The sequence below is a fragment of the Gymnoscopelus microlampas genome, assembly GCF_963454915.1.
Source record: "Gymnoscopelus microlampas genome assembly, chromosome: 22".
Classification (NCBI taxonomy): domain Eukaryota; kingdom Metazoa; phylum Chordata; class Actinopteri; order Myctophiformes; family Myctophidae; genus Gymnoscopelus; species Gymnoscopelus microlampas.
Window position 1 is genome coordinate 13,559,172 of NC_139959.1, and position 24,083 is coordinate 13,583,254.

Consider the following 24,083-nt stretch of genomic DNA (forward strand, 5'->3'; position numbering starts at 1 on the left):
CTCGAATAAACGAAATACACACAATATCGCAAGTTCTTGTTTTTATGTGAACGCGTCCATGAACGAGACATACACGGTCAGCAACGCCAGTGGTTTTCAAAGTGGGGGTCCCGGGATCTCCAGGCGTCCTTGAAGAAGGCGTTCCAGCCAGGGGGCCCTCCAGCAAAATGAGTTAACATTGCATCAAAATGAGTTTAACCTCTTTAAACCTATATGCATAGGCTATCTAAAAATAGCCGATCTACAAGCTCAATATGAGAGGCATCATGACGACAAATTTGGAATATTTTTGAGACATTTTAACTACACAGATTTTTGTCTTGCCTACATATTAATGTGGGGGTCCTTGACATGAAACAGTTTGAGAGCCACTGGTCAACACTACATACTGTATATAATGTGGGAGCTGTCCATGTTGCATTGCCATAGCTCTGCTCTAGAGCGCTGTCCACCTCTCGTGGTGCTGAAATAAGCACGCAGTGATCAGCGCTTTGTTTCAGGTGCCCTGCGCTCTAGGCCAGTAGTTTTCAACCCTTTTCATATCAAGGTCCATTATATATTCGTCTTTTGAGCCACGGACCACCATTTGATGAGATTTAGCCTCTCAGAACCAAGATTTGGAATATTTTGATCGTTGGATACGATTTTGTCCACAATTCCATGCTACATGTATTGATGCGGTATCATAAATGAGATAACAGGCAAACGTTGATCAAAATATTAAATAATAATTAAGTAATGCAGATGTTTAACAATAATTTAACTCTTGAGAGTGTATAATATTACACTCTCAAAAATAAAGATCTATAAGGGTCCATTTGGTTACCAACTCTCCATCATTTAGTTGGGGACCACCTGGAACCCCCTCAAGGACCACTGGTGGTCCCCAGACAACTGGTTGAGAACCACTGCTTTAGGCCTATACTTATCACAGCAAAATAGCAAATAGTTCATAGTTTTGATACAGGGACTTAACATACATAGGTGCACATAGGTGTAAGAAGCAAAGTACACATTTACCCACTCTCTCACACACGCGCACACACACACACACACACACACACACACACACACACACACACACACACACACACACACACACACACACACACACACACACACACACACACACACACACAGCACCCTCCTCCATCATGCAATGTGGAGGTACAATAAGGCCTTGCCTGCACTGCAAATTGATGAGACCAAATTATGATTGGTGTCCATGTTCATGTTAATTTGCGCATTTACTTTTGAAAAGCAGTAGGTTAAGGATTTGTTTCAAATGTTTGATTAAACAGTCATTTAAAGGTTGTAATATATTGTCCGATTCAAAAAAGAAGAATGATACATCATACTGGCTGAACCTATGAATATAGGCCAACGGTTAAATTAGTCATATGGCAATTCAGCTCATTCACATCATCGTCCTTGGCAAGTCTGCCACCTAGTGGTGTTACTGGGTGACACACATGGTCCCATCATGTCGCGCAGTATGTGCACTATTCCTCACTCATTGTAGAGTCAAATTGTAACACACACACACACACACACACACACACACACACACACACACACACACACACACACACACACACACACACACACACACACACACACACACACACACACACACACACACACACACACACACACACACTAATTGTACTAGATTTCTGAATCAATATCTATTATTTGTACAAATAACGTGCATGATACACATATATATGCAATCTTTGGTGTAATTTCTTGAAATATGACTTTCTTATTTACACGCCATGGGGAAACGTCATGGTTTTCATTTTGCACACATTGACAAAGCAGAATAATATAATAAGATTTTGATCAATGGCTTTCATAAGACACTCTACTTCCCATATCATCACTCAGATGGAAGGAGACAAGGAGAGAGAGAGAGAGAGAGAGAGAGAGAGAGAGAGAGAGAGAGAGAGAGGTGGTGGTGATCCATTAATTTAATTCAGTTATTAATGTAGATATAAGCTACACACCAAAAAGGGGCAACGTACGGCCCAGGGGCCATACCCGGCCCCTGGACCATCTCAATCCGGCACGCAACTTACTAAAAAAAAAAAAAACAAGCAACCCCCCAAAAATTATAAATGGCAACAGATTTTGAGTAAAATGTATTGAACTCAATTCCAAATATTGGCAATACATTTGAGTGAGAGAGAGAGAGAGAGAGAGAGAGAGAGAGAGAGAGAGAGAGAGAGAGAGAGAGAGAGAGAGAGAGAGGAGAGAGAGATTGAGATGGGGTGTGTGTGTGTGTGTGTGTGTGTGTGTGTGTGTGTGTGAGAGAGAGAGAGAGAGAGAGAGAGAGAGAGAGAGAGAGGGGGAGAGAGATATAATGTGAAAGGTTGAGCTGAATTCAATAATAATTCAATGAACTCAAGAGATTTACCATGGGCTGTTGTTCTAAAGACAATGAACACAAGATTACTTGTATTGATTATTTGTCAAACTATAACATGTGTATGTTCGATTCCTGCATCTTCTAGAAATAAAATGATTTTCAGCAGACAACTAAGCATGGTACAGGTATTCAACATCCTGAAGGTGCTAGTTTATGTCTTGTTAATAAATGAACAAATAAATAACTGATAATGTTGTGGTTGTAGGATACCATACCAAAAAAAATACATATTGTACTGTAGATGTTGACAGCCAAGATCAGGTATCAGGTATCTACAATCTTATATTTGGCTAAATGACTAAAATGTTTCAAATTGACTGAAACTGTCTTACATAAAGTATGTCCATCATCCATATGCCTTACCTTGAAAACACATAATAGTTATTCACAATAGTAAGTGTTGACTGCCCTCTTGTGGCAGAAAGCAGTAACTACTAACATTTCCATATCCAGTATGTTGTAGACCGGTGGGGGGGGGGGGGGTTCTTATGCAAGAACAGTGGCTTCTATTTCAGCATGCCAACTTCCCAGGGAGAGAAAGGCTATAGTTTCTATTTGCTTGGAATCCCCATTGATGGTGTCATTGGTAGGCAGGTTTCCGAACTGTCCGTAGCCAGTGATAGCATTCGAAGCCGGTGCCGTAGCCTACCAACGAGATGCAGAGTGGGTAGACAGAAAGGATCAATTGTGCTCCTTTAAGCTATAAGCACATCTTATCCTGGTGGTATCAGATATTAGACAAATATGTCTAATATGTCTAATATAATTGATATAATTAAAATGTATTTAACGTTAATAGAGGTGGGGAAAGGTAAAGATAGAAAAGTGTGTAGGTGTGCTAAAATGAACTAATTGTTGAAGTGAAACAAGTACAGTAAGAAATGTTTGGTTAATTGACAAAACATCAAGATAGATCCAGATTTCAGGCTCTAGGTATGACATTACATTTTCAAACCAATTCAACACATTGCAATGCTTCAAATAAAACATGATTTACTCTTGCCAATAAGAAAAGCATAATATAACTGGAGGAGGAGTTTATACATTAAGCACATATTATTCAATATGTGGATGCTACACATCACATGTATAACAATGACCAGCCAACCGTGTCTGATTTGTACATAGGGCAAGGAAGTGTTACAGCAAATGACTAAAACGTAATTTCAGCACCACAGACAGTTCCACCCTCATGTTGGCAATTGTTTTAGCCCCACTAATGGTTGTGTGTGTGCGTGTGTGTGTGTATATGTGTTTATATGTGTTTATATGTGTTTATATGTGTGTGTGCGTGCGTGCGTTCGTGCGTGCGTGCGTGCGTGCGTGGCCCGATTGGGTGAAACTTTAGCAGAACTTTCAAATTCTTGGTCTGGTTGCAATGTTAGCAGGTGTATTGAATGTTAACAAATGTATTGTTTCTAATATCTTGATACATTTTACGTATGTTCACCTATTATATGACATCCCCAGAATATGGACGCTAGTGTTCATGTGATTAGGGCAATTTAACTGATAATCCCATTGGCAACCATACTTATTAAACTTTTGTCTGTGATGTACAGCATCCATAATGGTTTGATCCAAGAGACAAGTATGCAAAACAGACAAGTCCGCCACTTGCACGGAACATCCAAGGTCAATGTTTCCCCCACCGTCTCAGCATTGGGCTAATTAGCACATTTTCAGATCCCTATGCTTATGCCAGGAGAGGCCATCAAGCAAGAAGCCATGAGAATCACTGTGAAGTAGGAGAATCACTGTGAATTAGCCACGTTAATGATTGGCTTTTTCTGAGCCTAGTAGTTAAATCAATCAAAACACAATCAAAACATTATCCCAATCAAAACATTATCCCCTAAAAACGGAAATAATTTATTTGGTGGTTACAGTTTCAATTGGGCTATATAATAAACAATCACTTGGGCAGCACAAAGATTAAATCTACAACACCCACGCTACAATGTCACTGTTACCCAGTGACCAGAAATAAGTAACACCATTTTCTGAATTAAATTATTTAGGAACATTTTATAATATACAATTATTTTATAATATACAATTAAGGTTTCACATAACCTAGTGTGAATTAACTTTTCCATTATATGTAACCACGTTTATACATTTCTTTATTATACTCAACAAAGAAAGGCAAGTTTGAGTAGGAGTGCTAAGAGGTAAGCATGTGTTGCCACCCATGAGACAACCCTCGAACCCATGCATGAACACTAATGTGTGTTATTGGAGGTTTGCTTCCTAATCTTAACACGTTCTGTGATCCCTCTAACAGAACCTCTCTAATTACCACCTCTCTAATTACCACCTCTAAATGAAGTGCGGGGGGGAAACGCTGAAGCTCTCCATTCTTTAAAAAAAAGGAAAGAAAGATCCATTTCTGCCCAGGCTTCTGCAGGCTTTCCATTACCAAAATTGCTGACTGAGGGACAAGACTATATGTGTGCGTAATGGCATTTTCCCCATCCAGGCCCATCTTGTCTCATTAGCCCAGCCTGATTGGCCATGAAGGTGTTCCCTTGCTGTCTCAGGATAAAGTGACTGTCTCTGACCCTAGTCAGATCATAGCTTCTTGCCTGATGGCCTCTTGTGGACACTGGTGTCATCAGCGTAGGGATCTGAAAATGTGCTAATTAGCCCAATGCTGAGACAGTGGGGGAAACATTGACCTTGAATGTTCCGTGCAAGTCTCGGACATGTCTGTTTTGCATACTTGAAATCTTCAGCGTGGGCCTTGAATAAAGCCAGTAATCTCCTCACATGCCTTCTCCTTTTGTCATCTCTCACAACAACCCAAACAATCAGAAGAGAAAAAAAGGCTCTACTACAGGGGTCTTCAACGTTTTCAGGCCAAGGACCCCCTAGCTGAGAGAGATGAAGCAGGGACCCTCTATATTGTATTCAAATTGTGTTGCATATTAAACTATTTAAAAAAAAAACTTGGTCTGCTCTTTTTTTCCCTCTACACCTATACCTCTTTTGCCAAAAATAGCCGATCTACAAGCTCACAACGCCTCGCAGCCCGAGTAGTTGTGAGCCTGTAGATCTACTATATTTGGCTAAAGTTATCCTCAGAAATGGGATGCTATGTTAAAAAATATATCACGCAAAGGTTTGGCGGCCCCCCTTTAGTAACTCTGAGGACCCCCTAGGGGACCCGGACCCCCTGTTGAAGACCACTGCTCTACTATGATAGTGAAGAAGGTGGACCTTGTGTGTCCTAAAGATGTAACAGCTAGCAGTGAGTTCAGCACCATCGACAGAGCCACTAAAGGTGTAACAGCTAGCAGTGAGTTCAGCACCACGGACAGAGCCACTACAGGTGTAACAGCTAGCAGTGAGTTCAGCACCACGGACAGAGCCACTACAGGTGTAACAGCACAGCTGGCAGTGAGTTCAGCACCACGGACAGAGCCACTAAAGGTGTAACAGCTAGCAGTGAGTTCAGCACCACGGACAGAGCCACTAAAGGTGTAACAGCTAGCAGTGAGTTCAGCACCACGGACAGAGCAAAAATAAAAAATATAAGCCTGGAAATCGAAGCTACTAAAGGTGTAACAGCTAGCAATGAGTTCAGCAGCACCGCATGGAGAAGGCGGAAAGGAAGCACCACTGGATTTGAGGCTAAATAAAGTCATTATCAGCATGCAGTTATAATTAATGACCCAGCAGATGTCACTATTTCCTGGCCGCAGAAGCATTTTTACTCCATTCAAGTGAGTAAGGTTTGGGCCGGACTTTATACCTTTATTACCTTAGTGAACATTTTCATGAATACTTTGTTTTCAATCACTAGTTTGAAGTATTTTTTCAAATATCGTGATATGCGTTTAGTAAAATATTGGCTGTATGCATGTTGCTTATGGCCCTGGTATAATAATCATGTTCATTGTTCCATTTTACTCTATTGTTCATGTGCTACACCTCACAATCCAGTAGATGGCAATACAAACACAAGTACGTTCTGATACCAAAACTCCCAAGCCCAATCATAAAATGTCTGAAGTAACAATTAATAAAAATAGAAGAGGCACTTATGGAAATATGTGTGGAAATAAACGTACAGTGAAGCATATGTAGTAGTTAAATCAATCTTAAAAACATCTTAACATCATCCCCAACGTACTGTATACTATCCCCTAAAACCACAAGCAAGCTTTTGAAAGGAAATAATCAATTTGGTGGTTACAGTTTCAAATAGGCTACATAATAAACAATCACTTGTGCAGCACAAAGATTACATCTACAACACCCACTCTACAATGTCACTGTTACCCAGTGACCAGAAATAAGTGACACCATTTTCTGAATTAAATTATTTCTTGTAAAATCAATAGAGACACTTTTATAAATATACAATAAGGTTTCATATTTCCATTATATTTCTTTAACACGTTTCTTTATTATACTCAACAAAGAAAGGCAAGGACAAAAATCCACAAAAAAACACCAACTTCTCAATAAGGACTTATTGGCCAGCATTGAAATGCAAAATAATTGTTTGACTTTTAGCGCACAATTGAATGCTATAGACTACATGTCAGTTAAATGTCTTTGTAGACAGGCTTTGAAAACATTAGGCGTGTCCTGCATTTGTTTGAATAGACCTGCGTGTCATTTATAAGAGAGCCTCGATCACAACCTTGTGTGGGTCGAACCAGACGGCGAGAGAGCGAGAGATAGAGAGAGAGAGAGAGAGAGAGAGAGAGAGAGAGAGAGAGAGAGAGAGAGAGTGAGAGCGCACGCGGTATTGTTTGTCACCGTTTAAATCCCATTAATTAAAACGTTAACCTGATTGGGTAAAGAGGGAGAAGGAGAGAGTACTCTGTCCCAATAGGCGAATCCTCTTTAATAACCCGCCTCGAGATAATGATGTAAAAGACTCGCATCTTGTGCGTAACGATGATCGCCGTGGAGATCTGGTGAAGAGGAGATCTGGTGAAGAGATCTGGCGAAGAGGTGAACATGAGATAGGAGAGCAGAGCAGCACTTATTACTTGAGTGAGTCGCCTCTCGTCTCCATACTTAGCTGACAAGTCAAGGAATCCTTCAAGAACCGACTAGACCCAACAACACGGGGAAGAAACTTAAGTGTCCCCCGCCCCCCCAAAAAAAGTATTCTAGCCTACAGTAACGCGGAATCCAGAAGGCGAGCCTATATATGGACACGAGAATGAACTTGAACGGCGCGGGAGACATTTTTCACAAAACTCTGAGCGCCGTGTCAAACAAAAAGATGGACCCCTTCAGATCATCGGCTGGTATTGAACTACCAGCCAGAGACCGCCAGTCGTCACCTATCAGCTGTTTTGACCACCCGACCAACTCGGACCCCATACAGCCGGGAGGACTGGCAGGGGTCAGAGGGAAGCCGCTGGGTCTGCCGACCGGATCGTTGTGTTTGAAGTACGGGGAGGCGGGTGGCAGCATCAGGCCCTCGGAGAGGGCGGAGAGCAGCGGCGGAGAGCAGAGCCCCGATGACGACAGCGACGGCAGGTGCGAGATGGAGCAGATGGTCCTGCTGACCGACGGCAGGACAGTGAGCGCGGGGAAAATCGAAGGAGGAGGTAAGAAAAACAAGGAGCAGAAGACGCTGCGGCTGAACATCAACGCGCGGGAGAGACGGAGGATGCACGACCTGAACGACGCGCTGGACGAGCTGCGCTCCGTCATCCCTTACGCGCACAGCCCGTCCGTGCGAAAACTCTCCAAGATCGCCACTCTCCTCCTGGCCAAGAACTACATCCTCATGCAGGCACAGGCACTGGAGGAGATGAGGAGGCTGGTGGCCTATCTCAACCAGGGCCAGGCGATCTCGGCCGCTTCCATACCGGCCACCACTGCCCTCGCAGCTCCTCCTGGCCTGGGCGCGTACGTTGACCACCCACCTGGACCTGGGTACCCCTTCCCCACCGGAGTGGCAGCATCCTCCTCCTGCCCTGATAAATGTGCCCTGTTCAACAACATCACCTCCAGCCTGTGTAAACATTGTACCGACAAGCCTTAAGACTGCAACGAAACCACTATTATTGTGGCTGACAGATTCGGCGAAGCACATGCGAGAGAAGACACCACTTTTGAACACTTTTGGAGAGGGAGACATAGGAGGCTATACAGTTGTCGCATATGGCTATAGAGACAGAATAAATGACGATGAGTACTTTTTTATAACATTTACAAAATGCATTCAAAATGCGCTTTTTTGTTCAGACAATACTTGATTGTGTATATAAAGTATCCTTTAAGTGCTGGTATGAATGACAGTGAAAACCAAACAGAAGGGATACAGCATAGGTGGGCACGGGACATTTGGGCACTGCGATGTAAAATTGGCTATTTTGTTCAAAATGTAAACAAATTAAATAGGCCTATTTGAAAAATGGTCTTAAGTAATGTAAAGTAGGCTATACATGATGTGAACATGCACGGTACATCGTTATAGACTTAATGTTATCCTTCAACTTATTGTTTATGCCCCAAAATGACTGGATATACAAGTTTTGTAGCCATTTAGAAATATTAGACCTTAATTGTCGAATGTTTAAGCATATTCTAATCATGTATACTTTACTTTACTTAAAACCATTTTCCTAATATTTAATTTTTTAACATTTTGGACAAATGTTGAGGTGCCCAGATGTCCCTCGTGCCCACCTTTCCTGTTACCAACAGAAGTATATGAGTGACTGCAGGTGTTGCAGGAGCTATATGGACCCTTTTGGAGATTTGTGTGACCTGACAACTTGATATGGACAACTTGCTGGAACATTAGTTTGTCTCTATACCCTCAGTTTTGCTGCTTTGTTTACTTTGACATGATGACACGTTTCTTCTTTGCATACTTGTCTACTTAACACAGGCCTACTTAATGAACTTTTGTTGAGCATATACATGAAGAATGTCACGAAATGCAATAGACATGAATTGTTTAAATCAGTCATATTTATTTGTGCATCTAAACACTGCGCATGCAGCCTAAGCCTATACAATTCTTTTTGGCACTGTGATAAAATGTCAGCGAAATTTCTAAACGCTTGTATCAACGTTTATAAGGTCTTTCGGTGTGTTTTTAAATTGAATGATTTTGGGGTACTTTTGTTTGCATGGCGTATTGTACAGTAGGCCTAATCTAATGCTTCAGAGTTGCTGTATGATTAGTGTTCTCTCACACTCACGACGAGAAGGCCGAGGTATTGAGATCTATCGCGTTGTCAGGTCCAGCTGTGGATAATTGTAGATATTAGTTCCTATATGAGCAAAGAGAGCCATTTGTATGTGTTTCCGTGTTGAAAAGCTTTATTAAAATATTTTGAACAACAGAAACAGATCTGATGTCAAGAAGTGTAACTTGAGTGGAGTGTCCGAATGCATTGCATGGAACTTTTGCCCTTTAAAATGCAACAACTTTAAAATGTCCAAATGGACTGCATGACATTTCAACATTTACCATGGGTTTACCATCTTTTATTAGCTAAGTATAGATATTTCATATATTTACTCGCTATTTTAAACATAGCTTATATATTTTCATTTTCACGTCTGAGGATGATGCTAAGCTTTTCTTTAATTATTTGATTCTCGGAATCTCACCATGCAGGTGTAGCCTATAAAAAGCCTACCATTTGCTGGTAAAGAATGCGCGTTTAATAATTTTATGTTAAAACAAAAACCGGTAACTTTTCATGAATGTGAGCTTCTATAACACTTGACAACGGAGGCCAGATGTGAGTGTAGGGGGGGGGGGGCGACACAAAGCTCCTCGACTATAATTATGATAATTAAAACAATTTTCATAACAGTGTGTAGCCCAATAATAATAATAATGTTAATCCGAAAACAACTGTGTATGAAACCGGTGGACTGTCCTACCTATAGGCTATAGGCTCACTTAATGAAACACATCGTTAAGGCAATTAGACCTCCAGAATGTGATTAAGGAACGTAATTACGACACCGTTCATTGGCGTAATTTGGTGTCTTTTATCACGACGCAGCAATCAGCTTGGATTGCTTGGATTTGTCTATTGTCTTCTCCACACCGAGAGACTGGACGGGCCGAAGAGCAACAGCATTTAAAAAGGTGGAAGAACAGAGGGGGTCATCTACCCGGACACTCCGTGGCAAGACTTGGCCTGGTCCATGGCAAATTTTTGATTTTCTTTTTTACACACCATTATAATGTTCTTATTTTGATCTTAAGACCCAATTCTCCAGCTTTTCCTCAGAATGTGTATGACACTGATTTAATGACACCATGGCAGATTAAGAGTCCACTAGTACTAGTGGTTCTCAAACGTTTTATTTTCAAAGACCCCCATAACTCTGAGAGTGCACAAATGTAACACTCTCAGAGTTACAGACCTGTAATGGTCATTTAGGGCTAGCTCTTTATGCGTTTGTCTACTCATTTTGTATGTCCATGGCAAAAACAGAATTTTGACAAAAATGTCCACTACATAGCGATGACCACATGAGCACATCTTCAGCTCCCTCAATTCACTCATGAACAAATAGCATGACTGTGGTGGTTAGGTGGTGGTTAGAGGGAACATTATATGCAGACACTTAAACAGGCCAAATATTTGGAACAGTGTATTTTACTGTGTAATTACACACATACACTGAGATGAATTTAAACAGCCGAATGGTGACTTTTGATGAAGTCTGTCACAACGTACAGCACAGTAAAAAACTAATGTGAATGACAGTTTAAATGTTTTGAAGATTTCAGCACCATGGACAGAGGCTACCCAATAGGATACTATAAGGCAAATTCCAATCAGCACTGGTCCTAAGTTGATACTGTTACGTTTTTTTTTTATTATTCTTTATCAGTAACTATGTAATACAGGGCCAACAACAGTCTGTCTGGAATAGTGTGAGGATAAGAAGTGGACAATTGGCAAGTTCATTGTATATAGTACATATCAATTAAAACAGCTAATCTATTATAACATTAATGTTAAATACTTTTCTAAAAAATGCATCATAAATAGCCTGATACAGCAACATTAATATGACCAAAAAAAAGGTATTTCAAAAATAAATACAATATATATATTTGGTAAATATGTCATTTGGCATAGTTTAAACACAAAGTCAATCCTTTGTGTGCTTGACTCGTGGTAAATGAACGTGATACTGTGTTCCCCAAATCACAACACTCTGATGTCTTCAACCTCAGCAATGTGTCTGTATGAGCCATTCTGACAACAGGGTCATTACACTGTCCCGTTCAATCCCATCACACTTGTGATTGTGAACGCATTGGATCTTCACAGAATAGCCCTTAATCAGGAATGGAAATAATCAGGTAGACATCAAAAATGGCTTTTGGCATATAAATACTGTCAGCAATTATAGTTAGGTATAATTTACTTCCATGACTGGACTCACAGTCCATTTCCCAATGAAAAAAATAGAGAAAAGAAAACAAGGGAAAAAAAAAAGAGAGACAAACCTTCCACGTTAAACAAACACACGGCAGGTTTCATTTCCGCCGCTGTTAGAGGCTGAGACTTCACAAAAAAACATTAATTATGCAATATGCATTAACACACAAATGACTGGAGCATTTAACCCATACTAATATTCACATTAGCCCAGAAGAGGCAATTCCCCAGGGGTGAGAGAGAGCCATATGCGTGTTGAACACAGAACAGAGCATCCAAAAGGAAAAGCAGTTCAAAGGCAGCAGGAGATCTTTCAACTCATGAGGCCAATTTCAATGTTTAGGTGAAGTTACACATGATTTGAGTGGACTGTTCAAATTCCCAAATTGTTATCAGTTTTTGATATGTTGAAGAACCAACAGAATTTTGCAAGCTTGTGACATGAAACATGCACATGAGGCTCCTCTAAAGCAGTGCTGGCAGTGGGGTTGGACATTTGTGCTGTGATAAAGCACTCAGCAGACCCACAGTAAGACAAAACCGAGGGACACAGGCTTTCCTCAGTGGCTACCGACCAACAGCCAGCAGTCATAATAAGCTACATCATTTTTATTCATGAATCTAATAAAAACAAATCTGTCTTAAAGGCATTTACAACTAGATTCAGGGGTCATGAATAAAAGTGAGAGATAAAACGTGCCCCTTTTCATAAAACATAAAATATCCAATTTACCATATCAAGAGCCAGCAGGGTGCCTATTCATAACACAATGTGATGTATGCTACGAATGATAAACATGGAAATTCAAAATATAAGTGAACTGCCCACCACATATCAGTAACTGCAAAACTCTGGCAATTGAATCAAGCATGCTGTGTCCATAAACAACATATAAAGGAATATGTCTTACATTGGCTGAGGCTTCAAAACAACTCCTGTGCAGTAAGTTACTCTTGTCAGGCCCGTGACATTTAAATAAAGCAATATGTGACTTTTGCACGAACTACGCTAAATAATTATACAATAAAAATGTCAATTTTATAATCAGACACAAATAAACAAAACAAATTGTAGCAGTCATACTGTGGAGGAAAGTATACACACACACACACACACACACACACACACACACACACACACACACACACACACACACACACACACACACACACACACACACACACACACACACAGTTCATTCATACATGAATATGAATATTAAAGTGGTTTTCTCAGTTTTCAAGAGATTTCAAGTTCTTAGTGGTGCTTGTAAGGAACATCTAATTAAAGACGTAACAGCGGTGGCCTCAGATGAACTGCTTGGTCTTCTATTGGTTGGTGCGGTCAGGGTTTCCCTGCCTCGCAGTTTCAGTTTAACCACATTAACCACATTAACCCTGGCGATACTATTTGGGGTATATTTTTTCAGATTTGCAAAAAAAGAAAGGATTCTACAAGATCACAACGCTCTGTGATGAAACTTGCTGTGAGCTTGTAGAGCGGCTATTTTCACTATACAACTAAGTACATAGGGCTTAAGTCAGGGGTGGACAACCTTTTCGGGATGACTAAGCCTTTTTCCAAGGCAGGCGTGATCAGCCAGTGCAAGACAGTGAAAACTACCATTGTTTTTGTGTCTTATTATATAGAACGAGCACACCACTCAAGGTAATAGATAGGGCGACCGAATAGAACAGGGTCGGCCGCGTCATTGAGTTCAATGGAGAAGTGGTGCTCTGTTCTATTCAGTTCCCCAAGCTCTATAGGCTGCTAATTCGAATACTACAAGAATAATACATAGAACTAACAAATACTGAGACAATTTAATATGAATGATAAAGGTAAGATATATTTAATATTTTGCTTGTCTGGGGAGAAAAGTTCTATGAACATCATGATAACTCAGTAGCCCAATACGATCACCTGGTAGATCAAAAAGAGGTGTTTGCCCACCCCTGGCTGAAATGGTTAAACCGCATTTTATCAAGAGTAGGCTATAAAACATAGTAATAGCTTAATTTTAAATGTGTATACGGATAGAAACTGACCATTTCCCCTTTCCATGTCACAATATTAATAATATTCAGTGAAGCTTACTGTATTTTCACAACTGTATGGTTTCATCATTGCCTAATGAGGTTCAAAATCGTTGTAAAGAGAATGGGTTGCCTTTTTTTCTGAGGCAGCCTTGAGGTCAGGTAAACATATGGCGCAGTGTTTAGCTCTGAAAGCTCTAACAGGGTACAATAAATGACCCAGCAATGTGTGATTATCCTCCTCCCAAATACAATTATTGGGCAACATCTCTCAACATTCTGCCTGCTTCCATATTAAACAGATTAAACTCAGCCCCAATCCCCTAATCCCTGTTTACCGATGGCGTTCTCTTTGTGCCATAATCTGATGTTCTTTTATTCCCGGGGATTACAACCAGTCATGCCAGAGCACAGTAGTTTGTACTGTTTTTTATGGATATAACCTGCTGCTGGGCTCAGGAGACAGGTTAATTCAACACAAAATAATTCACTCTGGACAGGAACATGCAAACACAACTATTAGAAAGTTGTGACTGTCATAGTGTATCATGTATCTCATGACAGCTCTGTGAAAAGACCAGCACTGCGTTGTTACACTCATGTCCTCTGTCACACACATACCATTATGCTCAATACTTTAACCGCTTAACCACAAAACATTTCTAAATTATGTCTAACATAATACTGATCTACAAATGTGAGCTTGTAAAGCAGCTATTTTTTAAATGGCCGTTGTACTATGACATTGATCTGTTCAGAGCATATAATAAAAAATTGTTAAAGGAAACTTTTGTTGAAATTATATTTGTCCTATTTCTCTGCGGATTTAATCTAACGTTTGTTCACAAAGAAAACCCTTTTAATTCTGGGCCCTGTGACAACATACACACAGGATATTTAACACTGATGAACGATAAACTCTACTATGAACTCAAACAACTCAGAAAGAACTCTGGCTATGGCTCTTGAAATCCATATTTGACATCTTTGTGCACGAGAGAGAGAGAGAGTGTGTCTGTGTGTGCGTCTGTGCGTGCGTGCGTGCGTGAATGTGTGTAAAAGATCATCTAGCCTGATCAACATGCAGGTGTCGACCTGCCCGGGGTCCATTAAAGAGAAGGCAAGGTGGAATTCATCTCCAGCCTCTGATACCCATTAACTCAGGCTTCCACATTGAAATAAAGACATGCAGATGACACAATTACAGCGTGAATCACTCAATGATCATGACACACACACACACGCACGCACGCACGCACGCACTCGCACACACACACACACACACACACACACACACACACACACACACACACACACACACACACACACACACACACACACACACACACACACACACACACACACACACACACACACACACACACACACCATGTGACCTGCGAAATCCTGGCCCAATAGAGAGGACAAAGTGAGGGGTAATGTTTTCGGAGAGAGGAAATGTTTTGCCCGTTACTTATGGCACCTTGTTTACACGTTGTCGCTCGAAAATCTATCCATTATCAGATTGTCAGGCAGGTTTCGGATTACATTTTTTATCTGAAGATTAGCATGAACCAAAGGTCAGCTCTGCAAGAGCTACAAGACAAAGGTCAGCTCTGCAATTGTAAACAAAATGCACAACAGATTAAAATCAATTTCCACCCAAAACAATTCCTGGAATGTTTTTATTTTGAAGGCCGTTTATTGAATGAAAACCCACCGGCTACTCAATAGGAATTTTAAAGATTTTCTAAAAATGGAATTTGACAACAATACATTATGATAAAGAAAATCCTCCCCTTCCTTCTTCAGAAAATCTGTCATCATACACACAAAGCATGTCACTTAAACCACGACCGTTAGCGTAACGCTTGCTTGGCTGATCCAGCTGATGTGATGAGCACTACTTGAGGTTTCAGTGTATCTGTCTGAGCAGAGGTCTTTAACAGCCATGAATGCCAAGCATGGGGGAGGTAGACCAGGCCAAGCGTAACCACGGCAGCCCCAATGTCCTTGGCTCCGCGGCGGCCTTCACCTCACACTCCCTGCACAGTGAATTTTATGGCTAATTTCCGGCAATTTATCCTGGCAGTTTCAGAAGAGAGATTCCTGTGGGAATAATGTGCATAATTTGCATAAATCATCCTGATAGAATGCATATCAGCATGTAGCCCCCCTGTCTGACGCTGTAGCGTTTACTTTGTAATCAAAACTGACTCTTTTCCACCGGCGGACGCGTCAGAGCCATGAGACGGGGGTCTGAGTTTAGGCGAGTAATTACAGTGAGATGAAACACACACACACAGAATCACGGACATAAAAGCCAGCTGGATGAAAAAATAATAATCTTAATGGTTGGAAAACACAAGAGCGTTTATACAAGTAAAAATAAAACATACACTGGAAACGCTGGTCTGCATTACTTTAAAATACTTTAAATTACAATAAGTATGACAATTTAATTTGACAAAGGATGAGCAAACTGAAGCTGTGTAAGTATATATGGTAGGTATGTATGATTAACGTAAACACAGATGCCCTGAAAAATATATTTAGGCAAGAAAACAAATGTGTCTTCTTTGCATCTCTACTCTTTATGTGAAGCAGACCCTACCACCACGTATGTGTATTACATGGTTTCATTTCATATCAAGCCTTTATTTCTAGACTAAAAGTTGCCTGTTTTGACTGGGTCTTTGTTTCTCTATGTGACACACCACAGCTCCCCAAGTTCTGTGTTTACACTTTTACACTGGACCAATAATTACTCCTGTTTGTCTCTATCTTTGTTCTTCTAATCACTGTGCGCCACTGATCCGTGCTACAGCGACGAGTTAGTCAATGTGGTCTGCAGGCCCGATTTTCTCAGGCTCTCTCTGTGAAAGTGGCCATTTGTCTGAGGAGAAGAGACGGGGGTCAGCACGCCACATTCACCCCTTGCTGTGATCTAATTTGACGTACAGTGCGGACGCTCGTATTCTACGGGACCGCCTTTGTTACTATAATCAACAGCGGTCAAACAGCCTTTGTTGGTTGAGTGGTGAGTGAAATGAACAAGGGAAACAGTGGAGTGAGTATAAGTGTGAGGTTTTAGATTTTTAGATTCAGTATATTGAGGGGCATGGGGTGCATATAGCCCAACGGAAGTACTCTAGTCTATTACGTGAAAAGACAGAGGTAGTGGGTAACCTAATTCAACTGGACACACAGACAAAATATGGTGGTGCAGGAAGCAACTGTACTCTCCTTACATTAGACTTAGGGTCTGATAGTTTAGAAACGCGGCGCACGCGCAGACTGTGCACGTGAACATGAGTACGTGTTTTCCGAGACGCAGAAATCAGCAGGCTGGGCACATTTTTGTGGGTGCCATACTATCACCTTCTTCCGCTGGCCCCCTTCCCAGAGCTTCTCGATCTCAGATGGCATCTCTGATGACAACAGGACAGCCATCCACTGGGCGGACGTTAATCACAATAATACAGGGACAGGCTAATCAGGACTCACTGATCATGTGCTAAATGACATGTGTGCCTTCCTCACTGTAACCAGTCCATTCAGAGAAGATTCACACACCAATACCAGCCCTGTCTGGGAGGAGCAGAGAGGGGGAGTTGGTGTTGAGGGGATAGTAGTTATAAGGCTGGTGCACAGCCATCCAGACAATAATTACTCGATGACTGCGGTCACATTAGGGTTCAGTCAAAGCAGATTAATTTCGACTGATAGCATTGCTCCCTCCTAAATGCAGATTTTCTTAATAAGAGTGAAATTGTGTCGCTGAGAGGGGCTGGGGGACCACAGGGTTGCTTCAATTTCAATTTCACTTTCACTTCCTGTGCGTCTTTGTCATGAATGTAGTCACGTTTAGATTTTTTTCCCACAATGTTTTTATAAAATGAGCACACTCAATAAAGTCTATGTGCTGTATGTACGAAGATGTAATCATATTTTTAATCTATGTGTTTGCATGCATATATGTGAATCTTATCTGAGCGTGAGTACATGTGGCATGATAGGCCATTCCCTGAGCACCCAGAGACCCTGAGAATTACCCAGTGAAGAGAGGACAGCATCTGTTTGTGTGCTTGTGCCGAGCAAACAAGGCAATTTAGAGAACACCAAGGGAGCAGCTAATAAACACAACCTTATTCCCCCCTTCCTCCTATGCTTGGCTCTGAATATTTAAGCTCTACAGCAAGGACGACTGTCTATCTTAGCATGTTTTTGTGCCTGTACACATGACGCAATGTCATAGCCTAGTTGCCCTGACCTGGAAGGAGAGGGGATGTGGCATGTTTGACTGTGGGTGCATGTCTGTGTCATGTGTGTATCGAGTGTGAGTGTGTGTGTGTGTGTGTGTGTGTGTGTGTGTGTGTGTGTGTGTGTGTGTGTGTGTGTGTGTGTGTGTGTGTGTGTGTGTGTGTGTGTGTGTGTGTGTTTGTATAACCATTTATCATTCCACAGCGAGGGGTGTGCCAGTGCTGCCGGGGTATGGCAGGTGTGTGTCCCATCACGCCCTGGTGCCTTTGTCTGTACCACCACTGCTACGCCAAAATGTCTGCCCTGGATACCTGGCATGGAAACACAGCTCTAATGTACACCCACATTACAGACACACAATTGGAAGCTCCCTACTTTCAGACACGGATTCCATGGTCATTGGTCGCTATACAGTATACAAATAAGTGCTAAAGCACTTTCAAAAGTATAAGCTGGGTGGGCAAGAAATTGCTGAAGATGTCATCAGTTTATTTAGCGTCACCGTGATGCCTTGATGTGATGCAATAAAACAGCGTGCTTATTTCGTATAAGTGAGTTGGCTTCAACACACCTCAAGTTTATAATGTGGGTCTTGGCTTCACTGCTGCCTCGAAGCCGTTTCACTGGATGTGTTGTAATGAGACCTGCTGCGTGGCTCACCACCACCATTGACTCTGATATGTAGCCAAAGTGACACCCAATGAAACCGTGCATCAGGCTAGACACAAAATGGCCGTCCTGTGCCCAAGACAAGTTTGGCTTTCACTTTCAAGCACATCATGCCATTTATTAGGTATCTATTTACAAGAGAGAGAGAAAACATTTGTGTAATCTGTGTCAGAGGGTTCTAGGTGACTATATTGTCAGTCGACTACACCTTTACATCTTTTCTTATATGTGCTCTGAATTCCACGGCAATATTCCCAACGGCATCTTTCCGCTTTGATCGCTCGTGATCAGTGAGGTTCACATTGTATCTTGGTAGACAACGATAGCTTATCGAGGAAGATTTCAAGGTCTGTTCACAGCTTGTGTCACCTACCCGGCGGGCTCAGAGCAGAGCCCCCGCTGTAGCAACCTTCGAGCCAAGAACATGTTGGAATAAAAGAGAGGGGGAAAAAAATAAGAGCAAAAGAGGAGATTAATCCGAGTTATTACATTGATTAGATTTCCAGAGTGCTAATTAAAAGATGTTAGGACACGGGCCCAGCCAAGGATCAGTGGGCGCTAATGAGGACCAATAGGCTCCAGCCCTGTAATCTGCTGTCTAATGAGTGGTTTAAATGTAAAGTTTGTAGGGAGGAGAGCGTGGAAAGAAAATGGTGTGAGGGACGCCAGTGGAATCCAGCCTTTCCTCTTTCTCATTATTACCATTAACAGCCATGTTTTACAACCTCAGCAAAAGGAGAGAAATAAAAAAAAAGGAGACCAAAATTCAATTATACTAAAGAGCCTTTTTTTTTTGCACAATAAAAACATTTTATTATTAGTCAATTAACAGGACTGTTTAATGGCTGAAGGTCACATACCCCCTTGTCTTGTGTTACGATAAGGCCTTTGCAGAGTAACGGTGGGCAGTATTTTTTAACGGTTAACTAGTTATTCCGTCCTGCCTTCCTCTCTCTATTCCTCTGTTCCCTCAGTCCTGAGAGCAAAGTGAAACAGGCCTCATAAGCATCACTGAGTTAATCCTTCCTGGCTTTCAATGGCTCAATAGACTGTGATACGTTGCTGAGGCCAAATATCAAAACATCTTCTGTAATAATACAGTGCATGTGAAGTGGTAAACATACGGAGAGTTTTCAAAATACCTCTCACTAATGTAACAGAATGGACCACAAAACCCTCATACAGTACATAGTGTACATAAAAGTCCAATGTGGAAAACACGACACAGAATCTTGTCCATTTCACCTGTTAAAGAACCCACTGAATCCAGAGGAGGGCATGGCAACAACGATGACTTGAGAGGGGGAATCAATAAGCTACAAAGAAGTAGTGGCAGAGTAATACAAACCAGATGCTTAAGGAGTCACCCAAAATCAGAGAGCTCATTATTTATTCAGTGGATGGTCATTAATAGCAGAATGAGTTTTGGTGACAGGTGCCTCCCATTCATTTACAAATGAGTTCATCACTATAATCAGTGAGCTAATTTATCACAAATAATGAGTTATGTTGAAAACAGACTGGTAAATACTCAAGGAGAATGGCACCTTAATGGATCACACTTGTCTCGTCATTTACAACTTCTGTTGAGTGTCGTGTATTGGTCCAAACACAGACACGATCATTTCTTTTTCTGTTTAACGAGTGTCATTATCTTATCTGCCTACTTCAAGTTTGTCACCCACACATGAAATTCAAATCAATAGCGTCTTCACACGCCAACAGAGAGAGAGCAAACACAACAAGCTGAGCACAAATCTGGCAGCATTAAAAGGTGTGCTACTGTATTTATGTGGCTCCTGGACTGGCTGTTCTCACGGACAGAGCTTTAGGCGAGCATGTCACCTCGCCGATCCGGCAGTGACACATGGTGTCATCAAGTAGCAGGTACCAGAGAGTTGTTTGTTTAACCGAGCTTAAGGCACAACATCCCGCCCGCTTTATGGGGCAGAAAAAAAGGCAGTGAAATTACAGTGTGGGAATAACTACACTGATAGGCTATAAAACCATGTCATTTAATGCCAGCCCCAACACCCCTCCACCCCCCATCTCCGGTGTGGCTCTTTGGTCTACTCGCCATTAAGCCAATTCATCACTCCTACAGAGATGGCCATGAGAGGGATTCAGACTACCCGTCAGTCCCTGCACTTGCTTCAGAATGTGGTTACCGCTTTGATGGCCAAGGAGTTCTGACACATCAAAACACTGCGACGCTGAGGCCATCGGAGCAACGACATCTAGAGCAACGCTCCGAGCAAAACAACTCCTGATTGAAAAATGTATGTTTAAAAAAACCTTGCAGTAAAAGCGCCAGAAATTAGAATATGAAAAACGTTGATGTAGCAATAATGGAACATTTTGTCTGCTGCTTGAAGCCAGTTGTTTGAGATGTCACATTCCAAATGACCTCTCAAGAGATTTGCATTTTTGGTCCCTGCTCCTGTAATGAAAAAGGTATAGCGGAGCATATTTCACTGGGCCTGTCAAAGCCACTCACGCCCCTCCGCAAACCACTCAGGAACTTCATTCCATCCCTCCCCTTTCTCACGGCCAAGCCCTGAAATTGACTACCACAAAATTAGCAAACCTAGGCTATTTGGACATACTCCCAATATAGCGGGTCTCTCTCTCTCGCCCTTTTTCAAAATGCAATCAAGCACCAGAAAAACAAACACCAAAAGTCTCCTTGTAACTTGCCAAGATTCTTTGGTGCAATATGCAGTGCAACTGTAGATTTATGTAATCGTAAGCTTGTTAGGGAGATTTCTCAAGCCTATTGACAGTGACGTGCACTAGGGTTTGGCAGAGGCGACGTCTGGGAGGCACGATTCTGCTGCACCACCACACAAAAGCAATTAGAGATCTATATTCCCAGACAGGTCCGGACTTTGCTCTACAGTGGAGGGCTGTGTGCCATTTAATGTCTTTATTAAGATGACATGCATGTCCCATGCACCGCCTTCAAATGACAATCATAGGCTCGTCATGAAAACAGGGTGTGGCAATCAGTGAGATCACATTCCGGTGGCATTGTTGACAATCATGGGCATCCGAATGCATTTTCCAAATGAACTGGTTTGGGACCAAATTAGTGACTGTGGAACAATGGGGCTGAAGTGGGTTATGTGATATACAGAGGACTAGTGATGCGCAGGTTGACCCGTAACCCGCGGGACCCGCGGGTCAACCCGCGGCGCGGGTGGGTCAAGTCAGAATTTCGGAGAATTTTATGCGGGCTGCGGGTGAGCGGGTCACGCGCTCTCACACGCAAAAAAATAAATAAAATCACATGCTCTTGTTTTGTCTTTATTCCTAATAAGAATAAGAATAATAACAATAAAACAGTTTGAATACACTTGGGGATTATTTTCTAACCATGATTTTACAGAATAAAAAAAAAATCGCGGGTCGCGGGGCGGGTTAATCCATAGATTTATATATGGGTTCGCGGGGCGGGTTGAGGCGGGTTGGGTTCCGTCGCGGGGCGGGGCGGGTCATGAAAAAACCCGACCCGCGCATCACTACAGAGGACAGGTAATACCCCACACACTTGCACACTTGTCATGAGTCCTAAAATCTTTTCTTGGTGGAAAGAAAATTAAAGATACATTATTGAACTAATGCAAATCCATTTTACTGGCATGAACTAATGCAAATCCATTGTACTGGCATGATGTATATTTTGATTAAATGAAAAGGTAGGTAAGTGTCATTTTTGGTTAAAACAAAAGCTTTTTTTGTGAAAAAGTCAAATATATTAAAAATATTCAGATCAATAACAGGGGTCTACCCGTCTCTCCAGCTCTTTAATTAACAGTAAATAAATGTTAGGGTGAGTTGCCAATTTCATCCAATGAGGAGAGAGTACCTATTTATCAGCTTCAATTTTAGTGTTCCAGTTCCAATTGTTTCTGCTCAATTATTTGTGTCATTACTTACAACTTCACTTGTTTATCTTGTATCCTGTATGAGTTCTTTCTCCTGATTGGATAAAATCGGTATCCCGAACTGAAAATGCTTTTTCTATTTATTTACTTAACAGCTGGAGAGACAGAGAGACCCCTGTTACGGACCACACAGTCTATAGCAACGATTACCCCATCACAATATGAGGTATTTAACACTTATTTGAACAAAACAATATAACTTACTGCACCTTTAAAACAACACGTATACTTTGAATAGTACTGAAGTGTCACTTGTAAAAAAGTAGGACAAGTATCTATATAACCGTATGGGCAGATTCTTATAAGACTTGACACAAATTGGAGGTTTATTATTATTTATTTATTTATTTTATTCCCAAGTGCACTGGAGCTTTGAGCAAGAAGTATGTGAGATGACACCTCAAGACAATGCTGCATGGTGCTGTAGCAGAGTAGAACGGTTAATTAGACATGATTCAGTTTCAGTTGGACAAGCGCAGTTCAAACACACACCACTTACTCTGCGGGATTAAATGAATCTCTACTGGCTACAGTAATTAGTTCAGTCTATTAATTACTATAATTACCCATTATCATGTTGGCCCTTCATTTTAACATGTTTCATGGATGTAATGAGCCTAGTAACAAAGCAGTTCCAGGGGTTATCCAAAGTATTTCCTTTCCGAATACATACAGTAATTGTTTTGTAAGTAATGCAAATTATTATTATTGTCTTTAAGCACAATTCACCAAACGTCTCAACAGAAACACGGGCAGATCTGCAACCACTCCTTCCAAACAAGGGAAGGGAGTGGGGACACACCTCTTATAACTACAGCACCCTGAGAGTTTTAGTTAAACTGACACTCAGGATTTTGCAGAGGATAAAAGGTACTTATATAAAATATACAAAAATACATCTGCTTCAACAGCAATTTCCAGCTAAGTCCTGGTTCACAACACCAGGCATGTCCACGATGGTGGGGTGTTTATGGCAAGCTTGTATTTGGCCCTGCGACATTGCTATGAGATGAAATAAGGATGGGGACAGTGGAGATGGTGGTGGAGGGCGGTAAACAAGGCTGGCCCTGCTTCCCAGCTGTGAAGGTGACACAGGGACGCTACACGCAGAACAAGCCCTTTTGATTAATCACAGGATATTTACTGGCTCAGATCTAATCAACGATCGCGCGATCACAGGCTACATCATACACGGCCCAGGAATTTACACAGCAGAGTTAACCTGTCACCCACCACTGTCCTCTTCCCTTAAGCCCATAAACACACTATATATGCTGGCCACCAGATACACACTACACAGCGCAGGCACGCTCACTGACAGTGGAAGGAGAA

At 41.6% G+C, this 24,083-nt stretch overlaps 1 protein-coding gene across 1 annotated transcript; it reads left to right on the forward strand.

Moving 5' to 3' along the window:
• Positions 1 to 7,604: 7,604 nt before the first annotated feature.
• Positions 7,605 to 8,450, forward strand: bhlhe22 (basic helix-loop-helix family, member e22; the record flags this gene model as incomplete). The annotated part of the gene is made up of 1 exon (XM_084049146.1): positions 7,605 to 8,450. The coding sequence occupies one exon, from the start codon at positions 7,605 to 7,607 to the stop codon at positions 8,448 to 8,450; it is 846 nt and encodes a 281-aa protein (XP_083905272.1).
• Between the last annotated feature and the right edge of the window lie 15,633 nt (positions 8,451 to 24,083).